Below are 23,766 nucleotides of genomic sequence, written 5' to 3'. Positions count from 1 at the left end.
TTCTTTGCAGCAATTCGACCATGAAGGGCTTATTCACACAGTCTCCTCTGAACAGTTGATGTTGAGACGTGTCTGTTACTTGAAGTCTGTGAAGCATTTATTTGGGCTGCAATCTGAGGTGCAGTTACTGTAACTAATGAACTTATCCTCTGCAGCAGAGGGAACTCTGGGTCTTCCTTTCCTGTGGCGGTCTTCATGAGAGCCAGTTTCATCATAGCGCTTGATGGTTTTTGCAGCTGAACTTTCAAAGTTCTTGAAATGTTCCGTATTGACTGACCTTCATGTCTTAAAGTAATGATGCACTGTTGTTTCTCTTTGCTTATTTGATCTGTTCTTGCCATAATATGAACTTGGTCTTTAACCAAATAGGGCTATCTTCTGTATACCACCCCTACCTTGTCACAACACAACTGATTGGTTCAAACACATTACGAAGGACAGAAATTCCACAAATGAACTTAACAATGCACACCTGTTAATTGAAATGCATTCCAGATGACTACCTCATGAAGCTGGTTGAGAGAATGCCAAGAGTGTGCAAAGCTGTCATCAAGGCAATTTTTAAAAAACATTTTTTGTTTTATTTCACCTTTATTTAACCAGGTAGACTAGTTGAGAATAAGTTCTCATTTACAACAGCGACCTGGCAGGTGGGTACTTTGAAGAAATTCAAATATAAATCTATTTTGATTTGTTTAACACTTTTTTGGTTACGACATGATACCATATGTGTTATTTCATAATTTTGATGTCTTCACTATTATTCATCAATGTAGAAAATAGGCGTGTCCAAACTTTTGACTGGTACTGTACTTAGTTAATCATGGTTGGGACAGGAGGTATTGGCCTTGATGACATAGTTAATTTGTCCCATGCATGATCTCAGCTGAGGTGGCGGCTTACAGCCCCAAATAAATACACAGGTGGATCGACAGTCAGCACACACAGAAATAATTGATTTAATGGAACAAATAGTGTATATTCAGTACAACAGTACCCTCTAGTGTTGACTCATTAACATGTCGTTTTTAGTCTATTATCTAGTTATTCCTTCATGGCTAGCTTGACACAAAACAACATCCTTGTTGAGGCACAGAAAATAACACAAACTCAACACTATTTAGTTGTCACAGAAATCTCTTGAAAACGTCTCACAGTGCTATCAATATATACCGCGCAAAAAGCTCTTCGTGCATAGCTGCTATTGCAGAATGGTAAAATGATTCACCTTCTGACTACAAGTCCTCTTTATCCAGTTGATCCATTCTATCCTTCACACACTCACTAAAGAGATGACTGGACATAAAGGGACCGATGACCTGGACACTAAACTCCTTCTGCACGTACAGAACGTCTTCATAAAGGTTGTTTACCTCGGCACAGATCTGCAGCAGCCTCCTTCTCTCAAGCACGTCCTGCCTTCTATAGTCTATAGTGTGGATTCTCAGGGTTGACTGCCAAACAGCGACCAAATCAGTCAGCTCTGACATGGTCAGCTGGACTTCAGAGAGACCCTTGCTGCTGCATCCTCCTCTCAGTGATATCAGAGTCAGGTCGGCCACATCACTGTCATCGAACACAGCTGACACACCGTGGTTCCTAAAGCATTGGTCAAGTTGGTCTTTAGAAAATCTCTGAATGTAAAGAACTATGTTTGTGTCCACCCACGTGGACTCCTCTTCCACGTCAACATCACCCCCTGAGCTGACCTTGGAAGTCCCTGCTGCCACTGGGCTTGACAGAGATGGATCACGGCTTGACGGAGTGATGTACTTCTCTAATGTGTGACTGCTGCTGACGACCTTGGATTCCCCACTCCCTGATGCCATGGAGCTCCGAGAATGATCAGAGCTTGATGGAGCTGCCCTGCGGTGCTTTTCCAAGGGTTGATTTACTGTAGAAGCCCCACTCCCTCCTGCCACAGAGCTTGACAGAGAATGATCAGCACTTGATGGAGCTGCCCCGTTCTTCTTCTCCCAGGTGTAACTGCTGACCCGGAAGTCCACCTCAGCACCATCACCAGATCTGACCCTGGAAGACCTACTCTCTGCTACCACAGAGCTCAGGGAATGATCATGACTTGATGGAGATGGAGCTCTGTGCTTTTCCCAGGCATGACTGCTGCTGACCTGGGATACCCCATTCCCTGCTGCCACTGAGGTCAGGGAGTAACCAGAGCTCGATGGAGCCCTGTGCTTCTCCCCTGGGTGACTGCTGCTGCTGGCAGTGGCCCACTGGAGCAGGTCCTCTCCCAGGGCCCTGACAGCAGAGAAGGGCCCCTCCACTGAAGCTTTACCCTCCTGGCTGGGTAGAAGGCAGATCCTCACTGATCTGTGAGCAGGCTGCAAGCTTTGGATCACAGACTCCTGCTGTTCCTCGTCACCGAAGATTGACAGGTCCACTTTAGCGTTCACGTAGAACAACACCTATGGCATGATGAACATAGGATCAGTCAGTATGTGTACTGTACTGTGTGCTACTGTTCCTTCCATGCAGGAATAAACATTTACTGTATGGATTTACTGTTGATTGATTTGATTGCTTGACTGTACTCACGTCTTGGGTGAATTTGTATACAGTGATAGGGTAGTCTTGAGGGAACTCCTTATCACACATGATCTGTTTCTTTCTGATTACCATCTCAGCATCTGTTAGAATACATGTTTTGTTATGATCTATAGGCATATATGTAACAAAACTACATCCCAGCTAAGAAAACGTTTGTTACAGTATTTCTGTTACCTCTGGTGTTTTCAAATGTAACAAAAGCCACCCCCTTGAAGCTGGTCGGGTACTTGATGTTTTCTACATCTCCTCCGTGGCTTCTGGAGCTCTGGAAGTGAATAACCAGTTTGTCTGCCATGCGACTGCTGGACAGTGCGTCTGGTACACCAGAGACCACGACTGTCCTGTTCTCCTCTGAGAGGTTCATCACCTACAATCAATGGTATGCAAATAAACCATGGTGATGTGGAGGTTTAGCCTATCTATGACTAAAGATACAAATAATTCAGATTGTAAAACGTATCTCTTCTTAAAATGTATTTTCTTTGAACTGATCTCTTATAATGCTGTGGATGTTAAAACAAATATCCCAAAACTGCTCTTGAATGATTTCACCCTGGAGTGTCTGAGTGGCCTCTGGGCGTTGTAAATTCAGAGCGTTTCGCTCTCGGCGCGTTTAGAGCGCACACTGGACACTCTGGTCAGGAGTAGGATTGATCCGAGCGTTCTGACCACACAATGGCAGTCAAACACCCAAGCTAACTGGCTAAAGTTAGCTAACTTGCTAGCTACGTCCAGACAAGAATTAGGGAACGCCTCACTCTGACCATTTTACTCACTTTAGCAGAGCTGGTTAGGCTGTTGTCACCTTATCTAGAGCATTGGTGCCTGTAACTGTGCTGCTGGCAAAACATTTTTTGCCGACGTTGACTGACACCTGTCATATTTAACCTGTGTTGAGCATTCGTAAATTCCTCCGTTGTTCTGCGCTCTGGCACACTCAGACGAAACTGCTCTGAAATCGGAGTAGATAGCCAGGGTGAATTTACGAACGCACCCTAAATCATGCCATAACTTAGCAGAAAACTTGATCTATCATGCATGAAGTAGAACTTACCCGTTTCAGTTTAAACAACACTAATTTCAACTCAGAGCGAGATGTAGTTATTTCGACTGCCATTGACAATATGAAAACCAAACGCATTTACCTTGTTTCGGTTTCGATATCTGAATCGTAGTAGAATGCCTGATCTAAGGTCAGTTTAGCATTTCTGGATTTCAGGTGGATACGCGGATGCTAGACCTGCGTCTGTTCAATAATTATCGATATACTGATGCCGAGTTCAAAACAACTGGGAACTCTGAAAAATACGAGGTCAAATTATGAGGTCAGTGATCTTGTTTTGAACACACTGAAGTCCCAGTTCCCAGTTGTTTTGAACGCTGCATGACAAGACAATCCAGGTCTGTCTCTCCGCCCAAAGCGGCACCGCGGGCTGACTATCTCCCGCCTATCCTTTCTTTGGATTGGTGGATAGGTAAGGACCTCCGTTCTGTACATTAACGTTACCTTGGAAATAATGGACGACTAGTCCCTTTGCTGACTTCATTTTTCAAAAATAATGTACAGAGGCGTTTATCCCGCTTATATCACAGTTGCCAAATAAAACAATATGAAAGCACACATTTGCCGGTAGAAATACTTATTTTTCGTTGATATTTTCATTTGTACATTAACGTTACCTTGGAAATAATGGACGACTAGTCCCTTTGCTGACTTCATTTTTCAAAAATAATGTACAGAGGCGTTTATCCCGCTTATATCACAGTTGCCAAATAAAACAATATGAAAGCACACATTTGCCGGTAGAAATACTTATTTTTCGTTGATATTTTCATTTGTATAAGCGAATTCATACTTTCTCATATTTTGGTTGCTAGAGACGCGACCCAGTCGTTCGTTCTTTAAGTTCCGTTGCCATGCTCAGTGAAAACATTATCACCCCTTGCCTGCTGCTAGCTAGCTAGCTACACAGTCACCACCTCCGCACCAAGAATAACGTTTGTTTAAGCGGTTTATCCCGCTTATACCACAGTTGCCAAAGAAAACAATACTAAGCACATATTTACCGGTAGAAATAACATTTGTTTCGTTGATATTTTCATTTGTAGAAGAGAATTCATACTTTCTCATATTTTGGTTGCTAGAGACGCGACCCAGTCGTTCGTCCTTATGTTCCGTTGCCATAACGTTACCATCTCTTGTTTGCTAGCTAGCCAACTAGCCAACTTACCATCTCTTGTATGCTAGCTAGCCAACTTACCATCTCTTGTATGCTAGCTAGCCAACTAGCCAACTTACCATATCTTGTATGTTAGCCAGCCAACTAGCCAACTTACCATCTCTTGTATGCTAGCTAGCCAACTAGCCAACTTACCATCTCTTGTTTGCTAGCTAGCCAACTAGCCAACTTACCATCTCTTGTATGTTAGCTAGCCAACTAGCCAACTTACCATCTCTTGTATGTTAGCTAGCCAACTAGCCAACTTACCATCTCTTGTATGTTAGCTAGCCAACTAGCCAACTTACCATCTCTTGTATGTTAGCTAGCCAACTAGCCAACTTACCATCTCTTGTATGTTAGCTAGCCAACTTACCATCTCTTGTATGTTAGCTAGCCAACTTACCATCTCTTGTATGTTAGCTAGCCAACTTACCATCTCTTGTATGCTAGCTAGCCAACTAGCCAACTTACCATCTCTTGTATGTTAGCTAGCCAACTTACCATCTCTTGTATGCTAGCTAGCCAACTAGCTACGACTAACAATTCATTAAGATACATCCATAACAATGAGCTGATAATGCCAGATTTTGCCTGACATAGTTATAAAAGTTTCCCTTCTCGTCAGGACACTCGTGAACACTGACTGTTAATTACGAGGAGGTCGCATTGCATATAAAACACTACGCTAGAAGCTATCAAACCTGCCAATATGACAACTGAATAAATAAATAAATACTTGTTACTGAAAACCGCTGGTCATACTAGAAACATGTGGGAGGATTTGACAGTACAGCGACCAGAGAAGTTCATGTTCATCACTCACCACGTTAGGTCATCAGATGCTCAAAAAAAAAAGCTCGTTGGACCTGCGTTTACAATGTATTCAATTTCAGTTTGTGTAGTTGTTGGTTTAGCTTTCTGTAACTTTGTAGCAAGTACTGTCTACTTGTGTAGGCGCACATCTCCATACAATTACTATTTGCTTGATGTGCGAAACAATGAACATACGCCACCTACCGGAGGAAGACAGATTTTCTGCCGAGTTGAGCCTCTGGTCTTCTCCATTGGTAGGGAAAATGCAATAATAAGTCCACCAGTGGGCACTGTCGCTCCAATCTTGAAATTCAGTTCATACTATCGGCACAATAAACAAAAATATATCACAGATTCTCCTTGTAGGATGACAACCACAATATTGAAGGTAGCATTTCTCTGGGGCTTTTATATTTTACGTTGGATGATGATATCCTATGGAGAACAAACCATGTTAAATTCAATGTTTATACAAGAACACAATTACTGTAGCTAATATGATAAACTATACTGGTAACTGCCAATTATAATGAAAACACTTTAGAGTAAATGAGGGATACAAAGTATATTGAAAGCTGGTGCTTCCACACAGGTGTGGTTCAATTAACATCCCATCATGCTAACGTGTATAAAAATGCTGGGTAGGTCATTATTTTGGTAACCATGGCTATGCCTCCATAGGATGACAATGTCCCCATGCACAAGTGGTCACGGAATGGTTTGATGAGCATGAAAAACGATCTATACCATATGCCATGGCCGTCTGTCACCAGATATCAACCAAATTGAATACTTATGGGGGATTCTGGAGAAGTGAATGAAACAGCATTTTCCACCATCAACAAAACACCAAATGATGGAAATTGTCTTGGATGAATGGCGTTGCATCCCTCCGACAAGAGTTCGACACGTGTATAATCTATGCCAAGGTGCATTGAAGCTGTTCTGGCTCATGGTGGCCTAACACCCTATGAAGACACTATGTTGGCAGTTACCTGTATGCCCTTGGTGGTAATGAAGCAAGCAGAAAGAATCTCATATTTTGTCAAACGACAGGAGTGTTGTTGAAATGACAAAGCACATCTTTTGGTGTAAACATTTATTGGTTTCAAACAGAAATAAAAACATCTTGCCCCAGCAGACTGTACATCTCTCCTGAATCCACCATCAACAACCATCTTAAATAGTAATGTTTGGGTATGATGGGGTTGGGGGTGTGTTGTGAATAATGCACACTTTTCCAGTGACCCTTCTGATAGGATACAAATGGTAAAACAAACTAAACATTGGCCTGGCCACCCTATATAGTGCACTACGTTTGACCTGGGTCCATAGGGAATAGGGTGCCATTTGATACGTATCCAGGGAATGGTGTACTGAACAGAGAGGGTTGGAGATTGGTGAGAAGGACATTCATTTTAAAACAGCTCAAATAGAATAAACCATCAATGAGATGCACCAAGGTTCTTCTCAACTTAAAAACGATAAACCACTATCAAAACAAACATTTCTCCCTTGTGCCAGTGCAAAGATACCATTTACTATGTAGAAAACTCTGAATAATTTAGCTACCATATCAGTGATGATTTATTGTGAATGAAATTGGTGGGTCAGAGTTTATACAAATGGAATTGGATGGGGTATGTTGTCTTTAGGGGTGTTTGGGAGAGGGATGGATAGTGGCACCAGAGTCCAGTTAGAAGGCACAAAAAACAACAACATTCTGTTGGGCTAAGTCCCAAATGGAACCCTATTCTCTAGATAGTCCACTACTTTATACTTTAGACCAGGTCCCATAAAACCATAGCCCTATGGGACCTAAGTAGTGCACTGTATAGGGAAATGGGGTGCCAGTTGGAACACAACCTTGTTCTAGAAGACCCTAATCTGCTGTTGTAGTAGCACACCAACTGACTAACAGGAGACTGACTCTACGGGCCGAATCCTAACATGATATTACACACCGCCACAACTCAGGCTTTCGTGTAAATCAAGCTTTTACGGCAATGGGACATTTTAAACAGAAATCTGGAGTTATCCGTTGCAGATCTCAAATCAGAATCCGGCCCAAAGAGACACTCTTGTCCAATGAGAGACACTTGGTATATTATCCTCTTGTAATGAATGAGTACAACCCTGCTTTGGGTGTTCTGACTGCAGCTTTTAACAAACATAAAACTAAATAAAACATGCTGCTCCTTTACCATGTTCTGTCTGCAAATAAAATAATATCACACTTTTGGAACTTCATTCTTGTTTTTCTGTCTGTGTCTTTGTGTTTCAACATTGGTGTGTTGGCTGATCCTTTTTACACATTTTCATCTCACAAAAGTAGAGAACATTCCAAAGGCATTAACACATTCCCAGAAAGCCTCTACAACAAGTGAAAAAGCTGTTAGATAATGCCAACCGAGTGATACTCCATCAGTCTGTCTGTCAGTCCGGTGGGAAGTGGAGACTAGTGAGTGATGCTTGCAGAAGAGGGGTGTCTGGTTGGTTGGCCGATGACAGCAGTGGAGGGGGTGGTGGTGGGGTGGAGGGACCATGGCGAGGGCCCATGATGGGCAGCCCCTCATAGCACCCCGTGGGAGCCCCTAGAACAACCTCTCAGGGGCCCTCATAACATATCACCCCACCCTGCTATTGAGAGCTGGTCCTCTCCAGGTTGGCTGGATACAGCACCCCACCCTGCTATTGAGAGCTGGTCCTCTCCAGGTTGGCTGGATACAGCACCCCACCCTGCTATTGAGAGCTGGTCCTCTCCAGGTTGGCTGGATACAGCACCCCACCCTGCTATTGAGAGCTGGTCCTCTCCAGGTTGTGAAACTCATCAGAGTGTCTCTTGCTAGTTCTGAGTTTGAACGTGGTGGTAAGGAGGGGCCCAGGGCCGGCAGGGCCACTGTGTCTGAGCAAGGCGTTCTGAGCTGCGTACCTGGAGGGAAACACAGCCAGGATGGTGTAGGTGGACGCCAGGTCATTATGGTTACTACTGGGGGGTTTGGAACAGGAAGTAGTGTCAGTGTTTGTGTCACCATTGTTACCGTCCCCCCCAGCCCCACAGTGCTTCAGCAGGGTTTCACCAGACTGGTTCTGGTGTTGGTGCTGTTGGGTCTCAGACAACCACTTGATCATGGCCCCTCCTCTGTACAGCTCTCCCAGGAGAGAGTCTGCCTCCGTACGACTGATGCCCTCTGGTAGCTCCAGCACCTCCAGGACTCCACCGTTCACTGCACGGAGAGACAATTGATTGATTCACCAGGTCAGTTATTGACAACATGATCTTTTACTGCACGAAGACCAACGGAAGCTGATCATCTCTAGTGGCAACAGGGATGACATTTAGTTTAGCTGTTGGGGGAGTAATTGTGGACCAATAAACACTACTAGAGTCATTTCAATAAGGATCATTTCCCCTTCTAAAATAAAATCTTGCTGCGTGGAATCCAATACAGTATGTGAGAGAATCATTATATTCCTAACACCTAGGTACACCAGTTTATTTATTTAGCCAGGTGTGAATTCTACCATGTCTATAAATTCTTCTTACATGAACAAATACATTCCCGTATGGTCCTTCAGTGCACAGCAAGTGGTTTTTTATGATATATATATACACACATACAGAACCAGTCAAAATCTTCTAACACACCTACTCATTCAAGGGTTTTTCTTTATTTTTACTATTTTCTACATTGTAGAATAACAGTGAAGACATCAAAACTATGAAACGCATATAGAATCATGTAGTAACCAAAAAAAAAAGTTAAACAAATCAAAATACATGTTATATTCGAGATGCTTCAAAGTAGCCACCCTTTGCCTTGACAGCTTTGCACACTCTTGGCATTCTCTCAACCAGCTTCATGAGGTGGAATGCATTTCAATTAACAGGTGTGCCTTGTTGAAAGTTAATTTGTGGAACTTCTGTCCTTCGTAATGTGTTTGAGCCAATCAGTTGTGTTGTGACAAGGTTGTGGTGGTATACAGAAGATAGCCCTACTTGGTTAAAGACCAAGTCCATATTATGGCAAGAACAGCTCAAATAAGCAAAGAGAAACAGCAGTCCATCATTACTTTAAGACATGAAGGTCAGTCAATCAAGAAAATACTTGCTTGGGCCAAGAAACATGAGCTATGAACATTAGACGGGTGGAAATCCAAATTTGAGATTTTTGGTCTTTGAGACGTAGAGTAGGTGAACGGATGATCTCCGCATGTGTGGTTCCCACCAAGAAGAAGGTAGTGTGATGGTGCTTTGCTAGTGACACTGTCTGTGATTTATTTAGAATTCAAGGCACACTTAACCAGCATGGCTACCACAGCATTCTGCAGCGATATGCCATCCCATCTGGTTTTCACTTAGTGGGACTATCATTTGTTTTCAACAGGACAATGGCCCAACACACCTCCAGGCTGTGTAAGGCCTATTTGACCAAGAAGGAGAGTGATGAGGCCTCCACAATCACCTGACCTCAACCCAATTGAGATGGTTTGGGATGAGTTGGACCGCAGAGGGAAGGAAAAGCAGCCAACAAATGCTCAGCATATGTGGGAACAGCTCAACTAGCTGGTTGAGAGAATGCCAAGAGTGTGCAAAGCTGTCAAGGCAAAGGGTGGCTACTTAGAAGAATCTAAAATCTATTTTGATTTGTTTAACATGTTTTTAGTTACTACATGATTCGATGTGTTATTTCAGTTGATGTCTTCACTATTATTCTACAATGTAGAAAATTGTAAAAATAAAGAAAAACCCTTGAATGAGTAGGTGTGTCCAAATCTTTTGACAGGTATTGTATATATATATATTTTTAACTAGGTTGTTTATAAATATTATATTAGCAAAAATATTGTTCTAAGACTCAAGTGTGATGATCCACAGGAATCCATTCAGACCATTATTATTTATGCTCCAAAATAAATAATCTGAACAGGGTTACATAATCACATATACAGGGTTTTATGGATCAAAACAGGGCTTAGGTGGTGGGTGTGGCTATGGGCTTGGCCAATGGTGCGGTCACCAACTTATATTTGAGGCTGTCCTATTGGCCGGAGTGACAAAATGTTGTTTAAAAGCCAATTTCCTGAAATTCTACACATTTTGCCAAGGCTTATGCTACCTGAGTGACAAATAAAATGAAAAAAATGGGGGCCTCACGCCATGACAAAACTCCTGAATGCATACTTTTTTTTAATTCTCCTCGTCTAGCTTTTATTTATGTTATTATTAGTTCTCAAAGACGATATTATTTAAAAATATATAGGTCCATTATATGTTCTATGTGCCTAATATCCGGTTTTAGTCGTTTCATGTGGAACTGACAGCGTTTTAGCAACATGAAATCTTATAAAAATCTGATCACACCCCCCCAGGGAGAATGGCACTTTCATTAAAAACTTTTCTTTACATTCTCTGACGAGCACTTAGATATGGTTATTTTCACATTTTCATACTTCATAGAATGTTTGGGAACTGACATTAAGGCATTTGTTAAAATTCTATAACATATAGTGGGAAAGTGGCTGTGCGTTTGGACAATTAATAGACACCGCAGTAAATAAACCCCAATAAGAACGTGTATGTCTTGTCCAGAACCAGACTCTACACAGACTGGTGCGCCAGAGCCAATCAAAGCTACAGTAGGCATATATGCAAATAAGCCATTTGCCACAGGGCCTGTCATCATTGACTTTGAACTGGACTGTGTGTTTACAGGCAGTTGGCCTGCCATCATTCACTATGAACTGGACTGTGTGTTTACAGGCAGTAGGGCCTGCCATCATTCACTATGAACTGGACTGTGTGTTTACAGGCAGTAGGACCGGCCATCATTCACTATGAACTGGACTGTGTGTTTACAGGCAGTAGGACCTGCCATCATTCACTATGAACTGGACTGTGTGTTTACAGGCAGTAGGACCTGCCATCATTCACTATGAACTGGACTGTGTGTTTACAGGCAGTTGGCCTGCCATCATTCACTATGAACTAGACTGTGTGTTTACAGGCAGTTGGCCTGCCATCATTCACTATGAACTGGACTGTGTGTTTACAGGCAGTTGGCCTGCCATCATTCACTATGAACTGGACTGTGTGTTTACAGGCTGTAGCAACAGTGCAACTTTAGACCATTAGAACGCATTCATCAAAAGCCACAAAATACACCTGAATGGATACATGCCAATATGTAAATACCACGGGAGTCCTCTTCCATCTGGGAACGTCACAGTCCTATTGATCAACCCACCATGAACAGGTAGGCTCTCTCTCCCCTCTCCATTACCTGGGTCATGGTCTCCCCTCTCCATTACCTGGGTCATGGTCTCCCCTCTCCATTACCTGGGTCATGGTCTCCCCTCTCCATTACCTGGGTCATGGTCTCCCCTCTCCATTACCTGGGTCATGGTCTCCCCTCTCCATTACCTGGGTCATGGTCTCCCCTCTCCATTACCTGGGTCACCTACACTAAGATCTGATGATAATGACTTCCTAGGCGGTGGTCTCCTCCCTCGCCCCCCATGATGCCGGATTCCCATTGGGCCCTGAAGGAAAAGGAAAAGGAGGCAGACATGTTGACTGGTCTGAGATTCTATTGTCTACTTTTTTCATCTTTTAATCTTACATTTTCATTTCACAGATTTGGTTCATTTTGTCGTATGAAACAACCTCCTTTGTCACGTGCGTGTGTTCTGAGGACTCACATGGTGGTGGTTGGGGACCATGTGGTGTGTGTTCTGAGGACTCACATGGTGGTGGTTGGGGACCATGTGGTGTGTGTTCTGAGGACTTACGTGGTGGTGGTTGGGGACCATGTGGTGTGTGTTCTGAGGACTCACGTGGTGGTGGTTGGGGACCATGTGGTGTGTGTTCTGAGGACTCACGTGGTGGTGGTTGGGGACCATGTGGTGTGTGCCGTGGATCAGCGGAGGCCTGATGGCAGGGTTGTACTGGAGGGGTTGACCAAGTAATGGGTATCTGCCGTCCACTGCCTGCCCTGGGCCGAAAGGTCTGGGGAACTGGGTCATTATGGGGATGGGGGTGAGGCCGGCCGAGCGGAGGTTCTTTATGGAGGTGAGTTGGTGGGTTGGGGCTTGGGGCTGGGCCGGAGGCGTGCTGGGACCACCCAGCTGGGGACTGTTCTATAGGACAGAGGCAGAAAGGAGGGGACATAGAAACCTTTTAATATAGTCGATCAGAGGGAAAGTGTATCCTTAGTTCAAAGAGACGGGCCTGAGCAAGATGCGCTGCTCGGAGTCGCTTATCTTGATAACACAATGAGCAGTTATTTGGGATGCAAGATGTGTAGATCAGTCATCCTGCCCCCTCTCAGGCTGATCCTGCCCTCTCTCAGGCTGATCCTGCCCTCTCTCAGGCTGATCCTGCCCTCTCTCAGGCTGATCCTGCCCTCTCCCAGGCTGATCCTGCCCTCTCCCAGGCTGATCCTGCCCTCTCTCCAGCATGCATAATATTACAAAGACTCCTGAATGGTTATGTCTAATTATCAGCAGCTGAGTAGTTACCTGTGAGTTGTTCTAGTTGTTCTGAGTAGTTACCTGTGAGTGGTCTAGTTGTTCTGAGTAGTTACCTGTGAGTGGTCTAGTTGTTCTGAGTAGTTACCTGTGAGTGGTCTAGTTGTTCTGAGTAGTTACCTGTGAGTTGTTCTGAGTAGTTACCTGTGAGTTGTTCTGAGTAGTTACCTGTGAGTGGTCTAGTTGTTCTGAGTAGTTACCTGTGAGTGGTCTAGTTGTTCTGAGGACCTCTGGCTGCGTGTGTGATCCAGACTGTAGTATCTGTTGTGTTTCCACTGTGGAGGGGAGTGGGCTCTGGGCTGGTGGTTAGGGGGCAGGGTCAGCTGCATCATCACCATACCACCACTGTGAGGACCGGGGAGCACACCTACAGACCAACACACACAGTTACAACGTCAAAATCACAGCTTCATTGTCAAAGGAACGTTTTCCATCCTTGGATGGACACACAAGGCAGGAAAACCATTTTAATGGTATCAAATCTCATACTTAAGGGTCTTTCAAAGCGAACGGTATCTATTTTAGTATGTCTGTGATCCCGGGGGGAATTGAACCCGCGACCTTAGTGTTGCTGAGAGGTAATGTTACCTGCACACTGCTGTCCTGGTAGCTGCTGGGTTCCACATGGAGACGAAGCCCGGGGAAACTGCATCTGCTCTGCCCCAGGAGGTGGTAAGAAACCCATCGATGAACTGTGGACACACACTTGCTTAGTCAATATATTTATGGAGCTCTATGAGGCATCAATTAAAAGACATTGATGCACCAGCAGCCAGCCACTTTATATTTGCTGTCAAAGTGTCCCTTAAAGAGCCCTGACACAATGTTTCAGAAAGTCTTGTATTAAAGGTCTGGTAATGATCTCGGATTAATGGTGACAGTCCAAGAGAAAAACAAACATGTCAATCATTTCCTCTTTATGACCTAAATCACTCTGGCATCAGACTGAAGGATTACATTACAGCTGCCTGGTACTGGACCCATAGGGCTCTGGTTAAAACTAGTGCACTATATAGGGAATAGGGTTTTATTTGGGACACTTAATATTAACACTGACAGTACTGATGCTGTGGGGCGGTATAGAGGAACCAGTACAACAGGGAGGGAGGTCACTTTCAGCTCAGTGGAGCTGCTGTTAGTAGGTCAGTCTGGAGGTCACTTTCAGCTCAGTGGAGCTGCTGTTAGTAGGTCAGTCTGGAGGTCACTTTCAGCTCAGTGGAGCTGCTGTTAGTAGGTCAGTCTGGAGGTCACTTTCAGCTCAGTGGAGCTTCTGTTAGTAGGTCAGTCTGGAGGTCACTTTCAGCTCAGTGGAGCTTCTGTTAGTAGGTCAGTCTGGAGGTCACTTTCAGCTCAGTGGAGCTGCTGTTAGTAGGTCAGTCTGGAGGTCACTTTCAGCTCAGTGGAGCTGCTGTTAGTAGGTCAGTCTGGAGGTCACTTTCAGCTCAGTGGAGCTGCTGTTAGTAGGTCAGTCTGGAGGTCACTTTCAGCTCAGTGGAGCTGCTGTTAGTAGGTCAGTCTGGAGGTCACTTTCAGCTCAGTGGAGCTTCTGTTAGTAGGTCAGTCTGGAGGTCACTTTCAGCTCAGTGGAACTTCTGTTAGTAGGTCAGTCTGGAGGTCACTTTCAGCTCAGTGGAGCTTCTGTTAGTAGGTCAGTCTGGAGGTCACTTTCAGCTCAGTGGAGCTTCTGTTAGTAGGTCAGTCTGGAGGTCACTTTCAGCTCAGTGGAGCTGCTGTTAGTAGGTCAGTCTGGAGGTCACTTTCAGCTCAGTGGAGCTGCTGTTAGTAGGTCAGTCTGGAGGTCACTTTCAGCTCAGTGGAGCTTCTGTTAGTAGGTCAGTCTGGAGGTCACTTTCAGCTCAGTGGAGCTTCTGTTAGTAGGTCAGTCTGGAGGTCACTTTCAGCTCAGTGGAGCTTCTGTTAGTAGGTCAGTCTGGAGGTCACTTTCAGCTCAGTGGAGCTTCTGTTAGTAGGTCAGTCTGGAGGTCACTTTCAGCTCAGTGGAGCTGCTGTTAGTAGGTCAGTCTGGAGATCACTTTCAGCTCAGTGGAGCTGCTGTTAGTAGGTCAGTCTGGAGATCACTTTCAGCTCAGTGGAGCTGCTGTTAGTAGGTCAGTCTGGAGGATGATTGATAAGGCTGATGATACAGGTGCAGTGCAGCCCAGTCTTAATAGTACACCTCAGCTCCCATGAGGACCGGTTTCTACACCGGCAATAACTCCCTTATCAACCACACTATAGGAGAACTATGGCTCTGGGGGGGAACGGGGGGGGGGGGGGGGGGGGGGCTCTATAGTCTAGCTACAAGCTACTATAATGGACTGTTGTAAATGGTGTTGGCAGGTTGGTTGGTACACCGGTATCTGCGGCGCTTTCATCAACATTGAACTACTCTGGAATATGAAACAGTACCAGATAACAGACCTAACACTTTGACTATTTAATACACAGTCCATGTTCCTGGTGTCAACAATAGAACAGCTCAGTTCCTACCTCATGGTGCTGTGTTGATTTGGAGGCATGACACTGTAGTAGACCTGCATGCCTGACATGGCCATGGGACCTTGGCTTGGATGGCTCTGGATCATCATTGGCTGTTGACATGCCTGCTGATGTGGAGGCATGTTCTGAGAGCCCTGGGACATTGATACCTGCACGACGCACACAGACCATATGGAAAAACAGGATTAAGCAGGAATATCTCTTTTTTACATTTACATGTGATGTCTGGTCCCTTTCAAGTCTCATCTTCAAACTATTTAACATTTCAGGGTTCGATTGATATAATTAGAAGATTTTCAGTCAGGCAAAGATGTTCACAAGAGCAAGATGTTCACAATTGAAGATCAAACCATGTCAAAGTAAAAGCACAGGACAAATCAATTTGATTCTTTAATTGAAAAACAACAGTTTAATAATGATAAGCCAAAAAGAACGTACCTGATAAGACGGCATTGAAGGGTACTGGACCATGAAGGCCGTCATGTGATTTCCCATATTGCTGTGCTGCTGGTTGTTCACCAGGTTCTGATGCTGAGGGCCCTGGGGCTGATTTGGCATCACAGCATGGTAACCTTCAGTAACATTAGGACGTTACAATTCACTTCTATTGAAATATCTAGTGAGATACAGAACATTTGAATTCATTGTTTTTAAACAAAATGGTGACATTAATTCTAATCATAACGACTATGAATGAATGAGCCGAAGTGAAATGAGAAACATATTTAATAAGCCTCTGTTGTCTTGGGAGATGATCTTCTCTCTTTACTTGTATTAGAATTAATCAATAAGGCCTGAGGGGGTGTGGTATGTGGCCAATATACAAAGGCACGACGCAACGTGGAGTGCCTGGATACAGACCTTAGCCGTGGTATATTGGCATATACCACAAACCCCCGAGGTGCCTTATTGCTACTATAAACTGGTTAGCAACATAATTAGAGAAGTAAAAATACATGTTTTGTCATCCATGTGGTAAACTGTGTGATATACCACGGCTGTCAGCCAATCAGCATTCAGGGCTCGAACCACCCAGTTTATAATACCCATTACAATGTAGAAGACATCTAAAACATGGAGAAAATCATACAATATTGAATCCAAGGAAGGAAGAGTGTAGTGGGAAAAAACATAGCGAAAACAAAAGACTAACACATGAGCAAATTACAAAAACAGACGACGCAAAATGCGCAACATAGAAAAACGGTGGTCTCTCTGGCAAAGTCAAAGCGGTGGTCTCTCTGGCAAAGTCAAAGCGGTGGTCTCTCTGGCAAAGTCAAAACGGTGGTCTCTCTGGCAAAGTCAAAGCGGTGGTCTCTCTGGCAAAGTCAAAGCGGTGGTCTCTCTGGCAAAGTCAAAGCGGTGGTCTCTCTGGCAAAGTCAAAACGGTGGTCTCTCTGGCAAAGTCAAAACGGTGGTCTCTCTGGCAAAGTCAAAACGGTGGTCTCTCTGGCAAAGTAAAAACGGTGGTAGACATAGTAGTGCTTGTTCCATAGTGGACAGCTGAATGTCAAGGTTACAGACTCATCTCACAGAGAAATCCAGGGACCGCATTAGTCGTCCTTTTGTAAAAAGGTGACTGGAACATTCTTTAGCCCCAATGAGGAAAAGTGGAACAAGACGAGACCAATAGACGATGAATGGTTTCATATGTGAAAGAGCAGGACACTATTTTGACCGTCCTCCAGTCTCTCTCCTGACCTCTGCTCACAAACCAAGCATGAAATGACTCTCCCATTATATCCCCCACACACCATTCCACCTGAGCACACAGAGAATGGGATTAGACTGCCTTGGTACAGCAGGTGAAATAGGAAGCTGCTAACAGGTGCTTTATGCCTATTGTCAGTGTGCCTTTATGTTGTAATCTGCAGGACTGAACGCTTCCAAAAAGACACATTGTAATAACACAGATGACGACCCTGAAGGAACAGGTAGTCATCATCATGACCGCTGGAGAAGAAGAGTTGAGGGGCTGAAAATAGAGCGCTGGAGAAGAGAGGAGTGAGAGACTGAAGAGAAGTGAGGGGCTGAAAAAGAGACCGGTTCACTGTGAGAATCATAGAACTCTCAGACAGCGTCCCGGCCCCGCATTCTGCCACTCTGCTTTCCAGGTTTCCCCATCACCAACACCTCTGTGGTCCAGTCCAGACTCCTGGTCTTCATCACCAACACCTCTGTGGTCCAGTCCAGACTCCTGGTCTTCATCACCAACACCTCTGTGGTCCAGTCCAGACTCCTGGTCTTCATCACCAACACCTCTGTGGTCCAGTCCAGACTCCTGGTCTTCATCACCAACACCTCTGTGGTCCAGTCCAGACTCCTGGTCTTCATCACCAACACCTCTGTGGTCCAGTCCAGACTCCTGGTCTTCATCACCAACACCTCTGTGGTCCAGTCCAGACTCCTGGTCTTCATCACCAACACCTCTGTGGTCCAGTGTGGCTGAGTTAAGAGTGTGGTGAGGTTGTAGGTTCAATTCCCACAAGCATCATTTATACTGAAGCCTTCAGCAAAACTGTTTGATTGCAGAAGCAACTTCCTTATGCAAGTGGTTTTATTTTCACTGTGGCTGGATATTCCACTGTTTATGCACTAGTAGACTAACAGTATATAGCCTAATTTGTTCCTCTGCTCAGCCCCAAGAGATGCCTCCTAATTCCCCCAACACACGATGGAGTAGCATTCCTCCACATTAAAGCCAGTAAATGACCACAGTGCTGCGTTCAGCAGGAGACAACCAGTAAAACGGAGCTGTGTTGAGGAGGCAGGAGGCTGTAGCTAACAACCAGTAAAACAGAGCTGTGTTGAGGAGGCAGGAGGCTGTAGCTAACAACCAGTAAAACAGAGCTGTGTTGAGGAGGCAGGAGGCTGTAGCTAACAACCAGTAAAACAGAGCTGTGTTGAGGAGGCAGGAGGCTGTAGATAAAAACCAGTAAAACGGAGCTGTGTTGAGGAGGCAGGAGGCTGTAGCTAACAACCAGTAAAACAGAGCTGTGTTGAGGAGGCAGGAGGCTGTAGATAACAATCGTGTCCCCCCCAGGGTGCAGAGAAACATAATACACACTCAGCAAGCAGACTGCAGCTCACTGGGAGACAGCTCAGTTAATCAAGACAAACACAGAGAGATAGCAGTGTGTGTGTGTGTGTGTGTGTGTGTGTGTTTACCTGGCTGCTGGGGTAGAGGCTGGTTCTGGGGGCTGGTGTAGTGCACGGGGCTGACAGGGCGATAGTGCTGGTTGGAGTGGGGGTCCTGGGCTGGAGCACAGTAACATGTGTGCATCTACAGGAGAGGAAGGGCAACAAGCAGACACAGAGTTTCTCTGGTCACCTTGGAATCTGAACACTTTTCTCATAGAGGATCTGAGGTCAATCTAGATTGTGATCATACCTGGATAATCTGGTGGATAATATCATTGACTATTACTGAAGGAGACTGAGACCAACAAGTAGGTAGTTGAAGTAGACGATGCCATGAGATGGTGTGTTGACTGACCATGTGAGTGACTGTACTGTAACTGTTGTACCTGCTGTGGCATGTAGCCCTGTTGCTGCATGACCGGCTGGCTCAAAGGGTGTGCAGGGCCGGGGGTGGGGTAGGCCTGGGTTTGTCCCACCACAGGGGGCCCTGGAGGGGCCACCATGTAGCCAGTCTGCTGGTGCTGCAGGGGGCCCTGGAGCACCACAGGGCCCGAGGGGTACATGGCAGGGTGGGGGCCGCCGTTTGTGCCGTCGCTGGACGCCTGGCGCACCACACTCATGTGGCTGAACTGGGCAGCAAGCCCTTCTTGCTGTGGGGAGAGAATAATGCTGAAAACATATGTTTCAAATATATGTACTGTCTGGACATGTCCTTTAAAATGGTCAAATCCAATCAATCAACAGACAGGGCCAGAGGCAATGGGCATCAAGACCACGGCCAAAATTATTAGGGTCATATTTATTAGGGCACACCGTAGCAAAACATTTTGAAACAGAAAATGAATGTGTCTTATTGGAGTCAAGTTCTAGTAGTCTCTCCCTGTTTCAGTCAGTTTTCTACCGTTTGATGCCGAACACCACCCAGGGAACCCAAACTGGGATATTTATAGCACCAGAGTAGGCTACCTCAGTCTAGGTCATCTATGACAAGCTGTTCAGTGGCAGTAAATTGGAAGTTTAGCGTATCTACTCATGGATTATTCAACATCTGGTATTGAATTAATGATTAAAAACCGTTAGTTTCAGTGCTTTAAATCAGCCATAGAGGGATGTGTTGGGTGAAACCAGGTCAGGAAAGGAGGACAACAGAACGCAGCCAGATCTAGTCTACCTAACCGAACGCAGCCAGATCTAGTCTACCTAACCGAACGCAGCCAGATCTAGTCTACCTAACAGAACGCAGCCAGGTCTAGTCTACCTAACCGAACGCAGCCAGATCTAGTCTACCTAACAGAACGCAACCAGATCTAGTCTACCTAACAGAACGCAGCCAGATCTAGTCTACCTAACCGAACGCAGCCAGATCTAGTCTACCTAACAGAACGCAGCCAGATCTAGTCTACCTAACCGAACGCAGCCAGATCTAGTCTACCTAACAGAATGCAGCCAGATCTAGTCTACCTAACAGAACGCAGCCAGATCTAGTCTACCTAACAGAACGCAGCCAGATCTAGTCTACCTAACAGGGTGGTTTTATCTAACCTTTATTTTACTAAGCAAGTCAGTTAAGAACAAATTCTTATTTTACAATTACGGCCTACCCCCGGCCAAACCCTCCCCTAACCTGGACGACGCTGGGCCAATTGTGTGCCGCCCTATGGGACTTCCGATCACGGTCGGTTGTGATACAGCCCGGGATCGAACCAGGGCCTGTAGTGACACCTCTAGCACTGTAATGCAGTGCCTTAGACCGCAGTGCCACTTGGGACCTAACTGGGTCACGTTCAACCTAACTGGGTCACGTTCAACCTAACTGGGTCACAGGGCCATGTTCAACCTAACTGGGTCACAGGGCCATGTTCTACCTAACTGGGTAATAGGGCTAACAGGGTCATGTTCTACCCAACTGGGTAATAGGGCTAACAGGGTCATAGGGCTAACAGGGTCATAGTGCTAACAGGGTCACGTTCTACCCAACTGGGTCATAGTGCTAACAGGGCCCTGTTCTACCTAACTAGGTAACAGGGCCCTGTTCTACCTAACTGGGTAACAGGGCCATGTTCTACCTAACTGGGTAATAGGGCTAACAGGGTCATATGGGTAACAGGGCCATGTTCTACCTAACTGGGTAATAGGGCTAACAGGGTCATAGGGCTAACAGGGTCATGTTCTACCCAACTGGGTAATAGGGCTAACAGGGTCATAGGGCTAACAGGGTCATGTTCTACCCAACTGGGTAATAGGGCTAACAGGGTCATAGGGCTAACAGGGTCATGTTCTACCCAACTGGGTAATAGGGCTAACAGGGTCATAGGGCTAACAGGGTCACGTTCTACCCAACTGGGTCATAGTGCTAACAGGGTCACGTTCTACCCAACTGGGTCATAGTGCTAACATGGCCCTGTTCTACCTAACTGGGTAACAGGGCCATGTTCTACTTAACTGGGTAACAGGGCCATGTTCTACCTAACTGGGTAACAGGGCCATGTTCTACCCAACTGGGTAATAGGGCTAACAGGGTCATAGGGCTAACAGGGTCACGTTCTACCCAACTGGGTAATAGGGCTAACAGGGTCATAGGGCTAACAGGGTCACGTTCTACCCAACTGGGTAATAGGGCTAACAGGGTCATAGGGCTAACAGGGTCACGTTCTACCCAACTGGGTCATAGTGCTAACAGGGTCACGTTCTACCCAACTGGGTCATAGTGCTAACATGGCCCTGTTCTACCTAACTGGGTAACAGGGCCATGTTCTACTTAACTGGGTAACAGGGCCATGTTCTACCTAACTGGGTAACAGGGCCATGTTCTACCTAACTGGGTAACAGGGCCATGTTCTACCTAACTGGGTAACAGGGCCATGTTCTACCTAACTGGGTAACAGGGCCATGTTCTACCTAACTGGGTAACAGGGCCATGTTCTACCTAACTGGGTAACAGGGCCATGTTCTACCTAACTGGGTAACAGGGCCATGTTCTACCCAACTGGGTCACAGGGCTAACAGGGTCATGTTCTACCTAACTGGGCCATAGTGCTAACAGGGTCATGTTCTACCTAACAGGGTCATGTTCTACCTAACTGGGTCATGTTCTACCTAACTGGGTCATGTTCTACCTAACTGGGTTATGTTCTACCTAACTGTGTCATAGGGCTAACAGGGTCATGTTCTACCCAACTGGGTCATGTTCTACCTAACAGGGTCATGTTCTACCTAACAGGGTCATGTTCTACCTAACTGGGTCATAAGGCTAACAGGGTCATGTTCCACCTAACCGGGTCATAGGGCTAACAGGGTCATGTTCCACCTAACTGGGTCATAGGGCTAACAGGGTCATGTTCCACCTAACTGGGTCATAGGGCTAACAGGGTCATGTTCCACCTAACCGGGTCATAGGGCTAACAGGGTCATGTTCAACAAGCACTCAGTTGCAAGACATTTTGCATCAGAAAACAAGATTCTGGGTTCCCATTGGGCAAACTGCTGCTTTCAAATGTCTTCCTAAAATATAAACTTCTGGAATTAACACACGTAACGTAACAACCATGTCTTATAAAAGACCACCTAATTAAGGCGCTGAAGAGGCAACTGGACAGAAACAGACAGGTGGGAGATAGAGGGGGAGGAGAGAGAGGATTGATAGGTACCAAAGTGTAGTGTTGGTTAGGGGAGAGTGGCAGGAACTGAGGAGGAGGGTAAGAGATGGTTGAGTACTGGATCGGCTGTGGAGCAGAGGGCTGGAGATGCCGAACCGGCTGAAGGAGGAGAAAAGGACAGAACAGAGGGAAAGACAGGAGAGAGATCTCCATAAGTTAAGAAGTCAGAGGTGATTGAATAGGAGGAACTAGAGCTGGCTGATTAATATCACAATTAATTGAACCTGATTGACATCTAGATAATTCACTCAGCCCTAGCTCGTAGATGATGAATGTTCTCTGGGAAATTAGGAGGCATGAATTAAAGAATGATGGATTCTAATCTACTATATTAACTGAGAACAGGTAGAGTAAAGAAATGACTGCATGCGGGGAGTGAATGGGCTTTCTGGAGAAAGAAGGGATACATGGGCTGTAGACTCATTGACTGACCTGGGAGAGGACGTGATTGGCTGGCTGGTGCGGGGCTGGGGGCGGTAGGGGAGGGGCCAAGGGCTGCTGGCTCCTCCCACCTTGCTGTGAGGTCATCGAGGGGTTGTAGACCACAGCACTGCCGTCAGGGTTCACAAAGGGTTGGCCTGCAGGTGGGGAACAACAAACTTAGATACACTGTAGACCAGGGCTGCCCAACCCTCTTCCTGGAGATCTATCGCCCTGTGGGTTTTCAGTCCAACCCTCTTCCTGGAGATCTACCGCCCTGTGGGTTTTCAGTCCAACCCTCTTCCTGGAGATCTACCGCCCTGTGGGTTTTCAGTCCAACCCTCTCCCTGGAGAACTACCGCCCTGTGGGTTTTCAGTCCAACCCTCTTCCTGAAGATCTACCGCCCTGTGGGTTTTCAGTCCAACCCTCTTCCTGGAGATCTACCGCCCTGTGGGTTTTCAGTCCAACCCTCTTCCTGGAGATCTACCGCCATACAGGACAGTAGATCTCCAGGAAGAGGGTTGGACAGCCCTGCAGTAGAGGCTATAGGACATTTGAGTATAATTTAGTCAATAGGAGTTATGCTATAGTAACATGTATCCTGAATAATGACTAAACCATGAATATATACAGTTTACCAACTCCCTTAGTCCATTCATTCAATCTGGAAAGGCTTTGATATATATTTGACCCAAAACAAAATATGTAGTTTGAGAAATTTCAGCAACAGTCTAAGAGAAGAGCAGACAGACTAATAGACTGAATAAGAAGTTTGTTTTACAAGAACTATGATCAAAACCAACCAGGACCAAACATCACAACAAACCCAAAATAAAGACAGCACACAGAGACAGGCCAATCCAGCCTATATAAAGACAGCACACAGAGACAGGCCAATCCAGCCTATATAAAGACA

The 23,766-nt window shown here is 45.5% G+C and overlaps 2 protein-coding genes across 16 annotated transcripts in view; both read right to left on the bottom strand.

Moving 5' to 3' along the window:
* Positions 1–934: 934 nt before the first annotated feature.
* Positions 935–5,862, bottom strand: LOC115188754 (uncharacterized). Of its 4 annotated transcripts, XM_029747571.1 has the most exons (5): positions 3,623–4,000; positions 3,345–3,520; positions 2,743–2,935; positions 2,557–2,648; positions 935–2,426 (listed from the first exon to the last, which is right to left on the bottom strand). In XM_029747571.1, the coding sequence occupies exons 3-5, from the start codon at positions 2,930–2,932 to the stop codon at positions 1,236–1,238; spliced, it is 1,473 nt and encodes a 490-aa protein (XP_029603431.1). In that variant the 5' UTR covers positions 2,933–2,935; positions 3,345–3,520; positions 3,623–4,000; the 3' UTR covers positions 935–1,235. The 4 variants fall into 4 exon arrangements, with proteins under 4 accessions (XP_029603431.1, XP_029603432.1, XP_029603430.1 ...); XM_029747572.1 differs by lacking the exons at positions 3,345–3,520; positions 3,623–4,000 and adding an exon at positions 5,614–5,862; XM_029747570.1 differs by lacking the exons at positions 3,345–3,520; positions 3,623–4,000 and adding an exon at positions 4,636–4,796.
* An 825-nt stretch (positions 5,863–6,687) lies between these two features.
* LOC115188733 (R3H domain-containing protein 1) overlaps positions 6,688–23,766 on the bottom strand; it is a 45,546-nt gene continuing 28,467 nt past the window's right edge. For 8 of the 12 annotated variants that reach the window (XM_029747503.1, XM_029747512.1, XM_029747509.1 and 5 more), the window contains 11 exons: positions 22,862–23,007; positions 22,421–22,528; positions 19,160–19,423; positions 18,801–18,915; positions 16,071–16,204; positions 15,624–15,781; positions 13,722–13,825; positions 13,334–13,500; positions 12,486–12,743; positions 12,056–12,146; positions 6,688–8,830 (listed from right to left, as the gene is read on the bottom strand). In XM_029747503.1, the coding sequence (XP_029603363.1) occupies positions 8,397–8,830; positions 12,056–12,146; positions 12,486–12,743; positions 13,334–13,500; positions 13,722–13,825; positions 15,624–15,781; positions 16,071–16,204; positions 18,801–18,915; positions 19,160–19,423; positions 22,421–22,528; positions 22,862–23,007 (1,979 nt within the window). In that variant the 3' untranslated portion in view covers positions 6,688–8,396. The remainder of the gene's footprint in view (positions 8,831–12,055; positions 12,147–12,485; positions 12,744–13,333; positions 13,501–13,721; positions 13,826–15,623; positions 15,782–16,070; positions 16,205–18,800; positions 18,916–19,159; positions 19,424–22,420; positions 22,529–22,861; positions 23,008–23,766) is intronic. The other 4 variants (XM_029747510.1, XM_029747513.1, XR_003876590.1 and 1 more) reach the window with 3 other exon arrangements.

The sequence above is a fragment of the Salmo trutta genome, unplaced genomic scaffold (assembly GCF_901001165.1).
Source record: "Salmo trutta unplaced genomic scaffold, fSalTru1.1, whole genome shotgun sequence".
NCBI lineage: Eukaryota > Metazoa > Chordata > Actinopteri > Salmoniformes > Salmonidae > Salmo > Salmo trutta.
The sequence above is the reverse complement of the archived record's forward strand: the minus strand, read 5'-3'. Positions and strand labels throughout refer to the sequence as shown.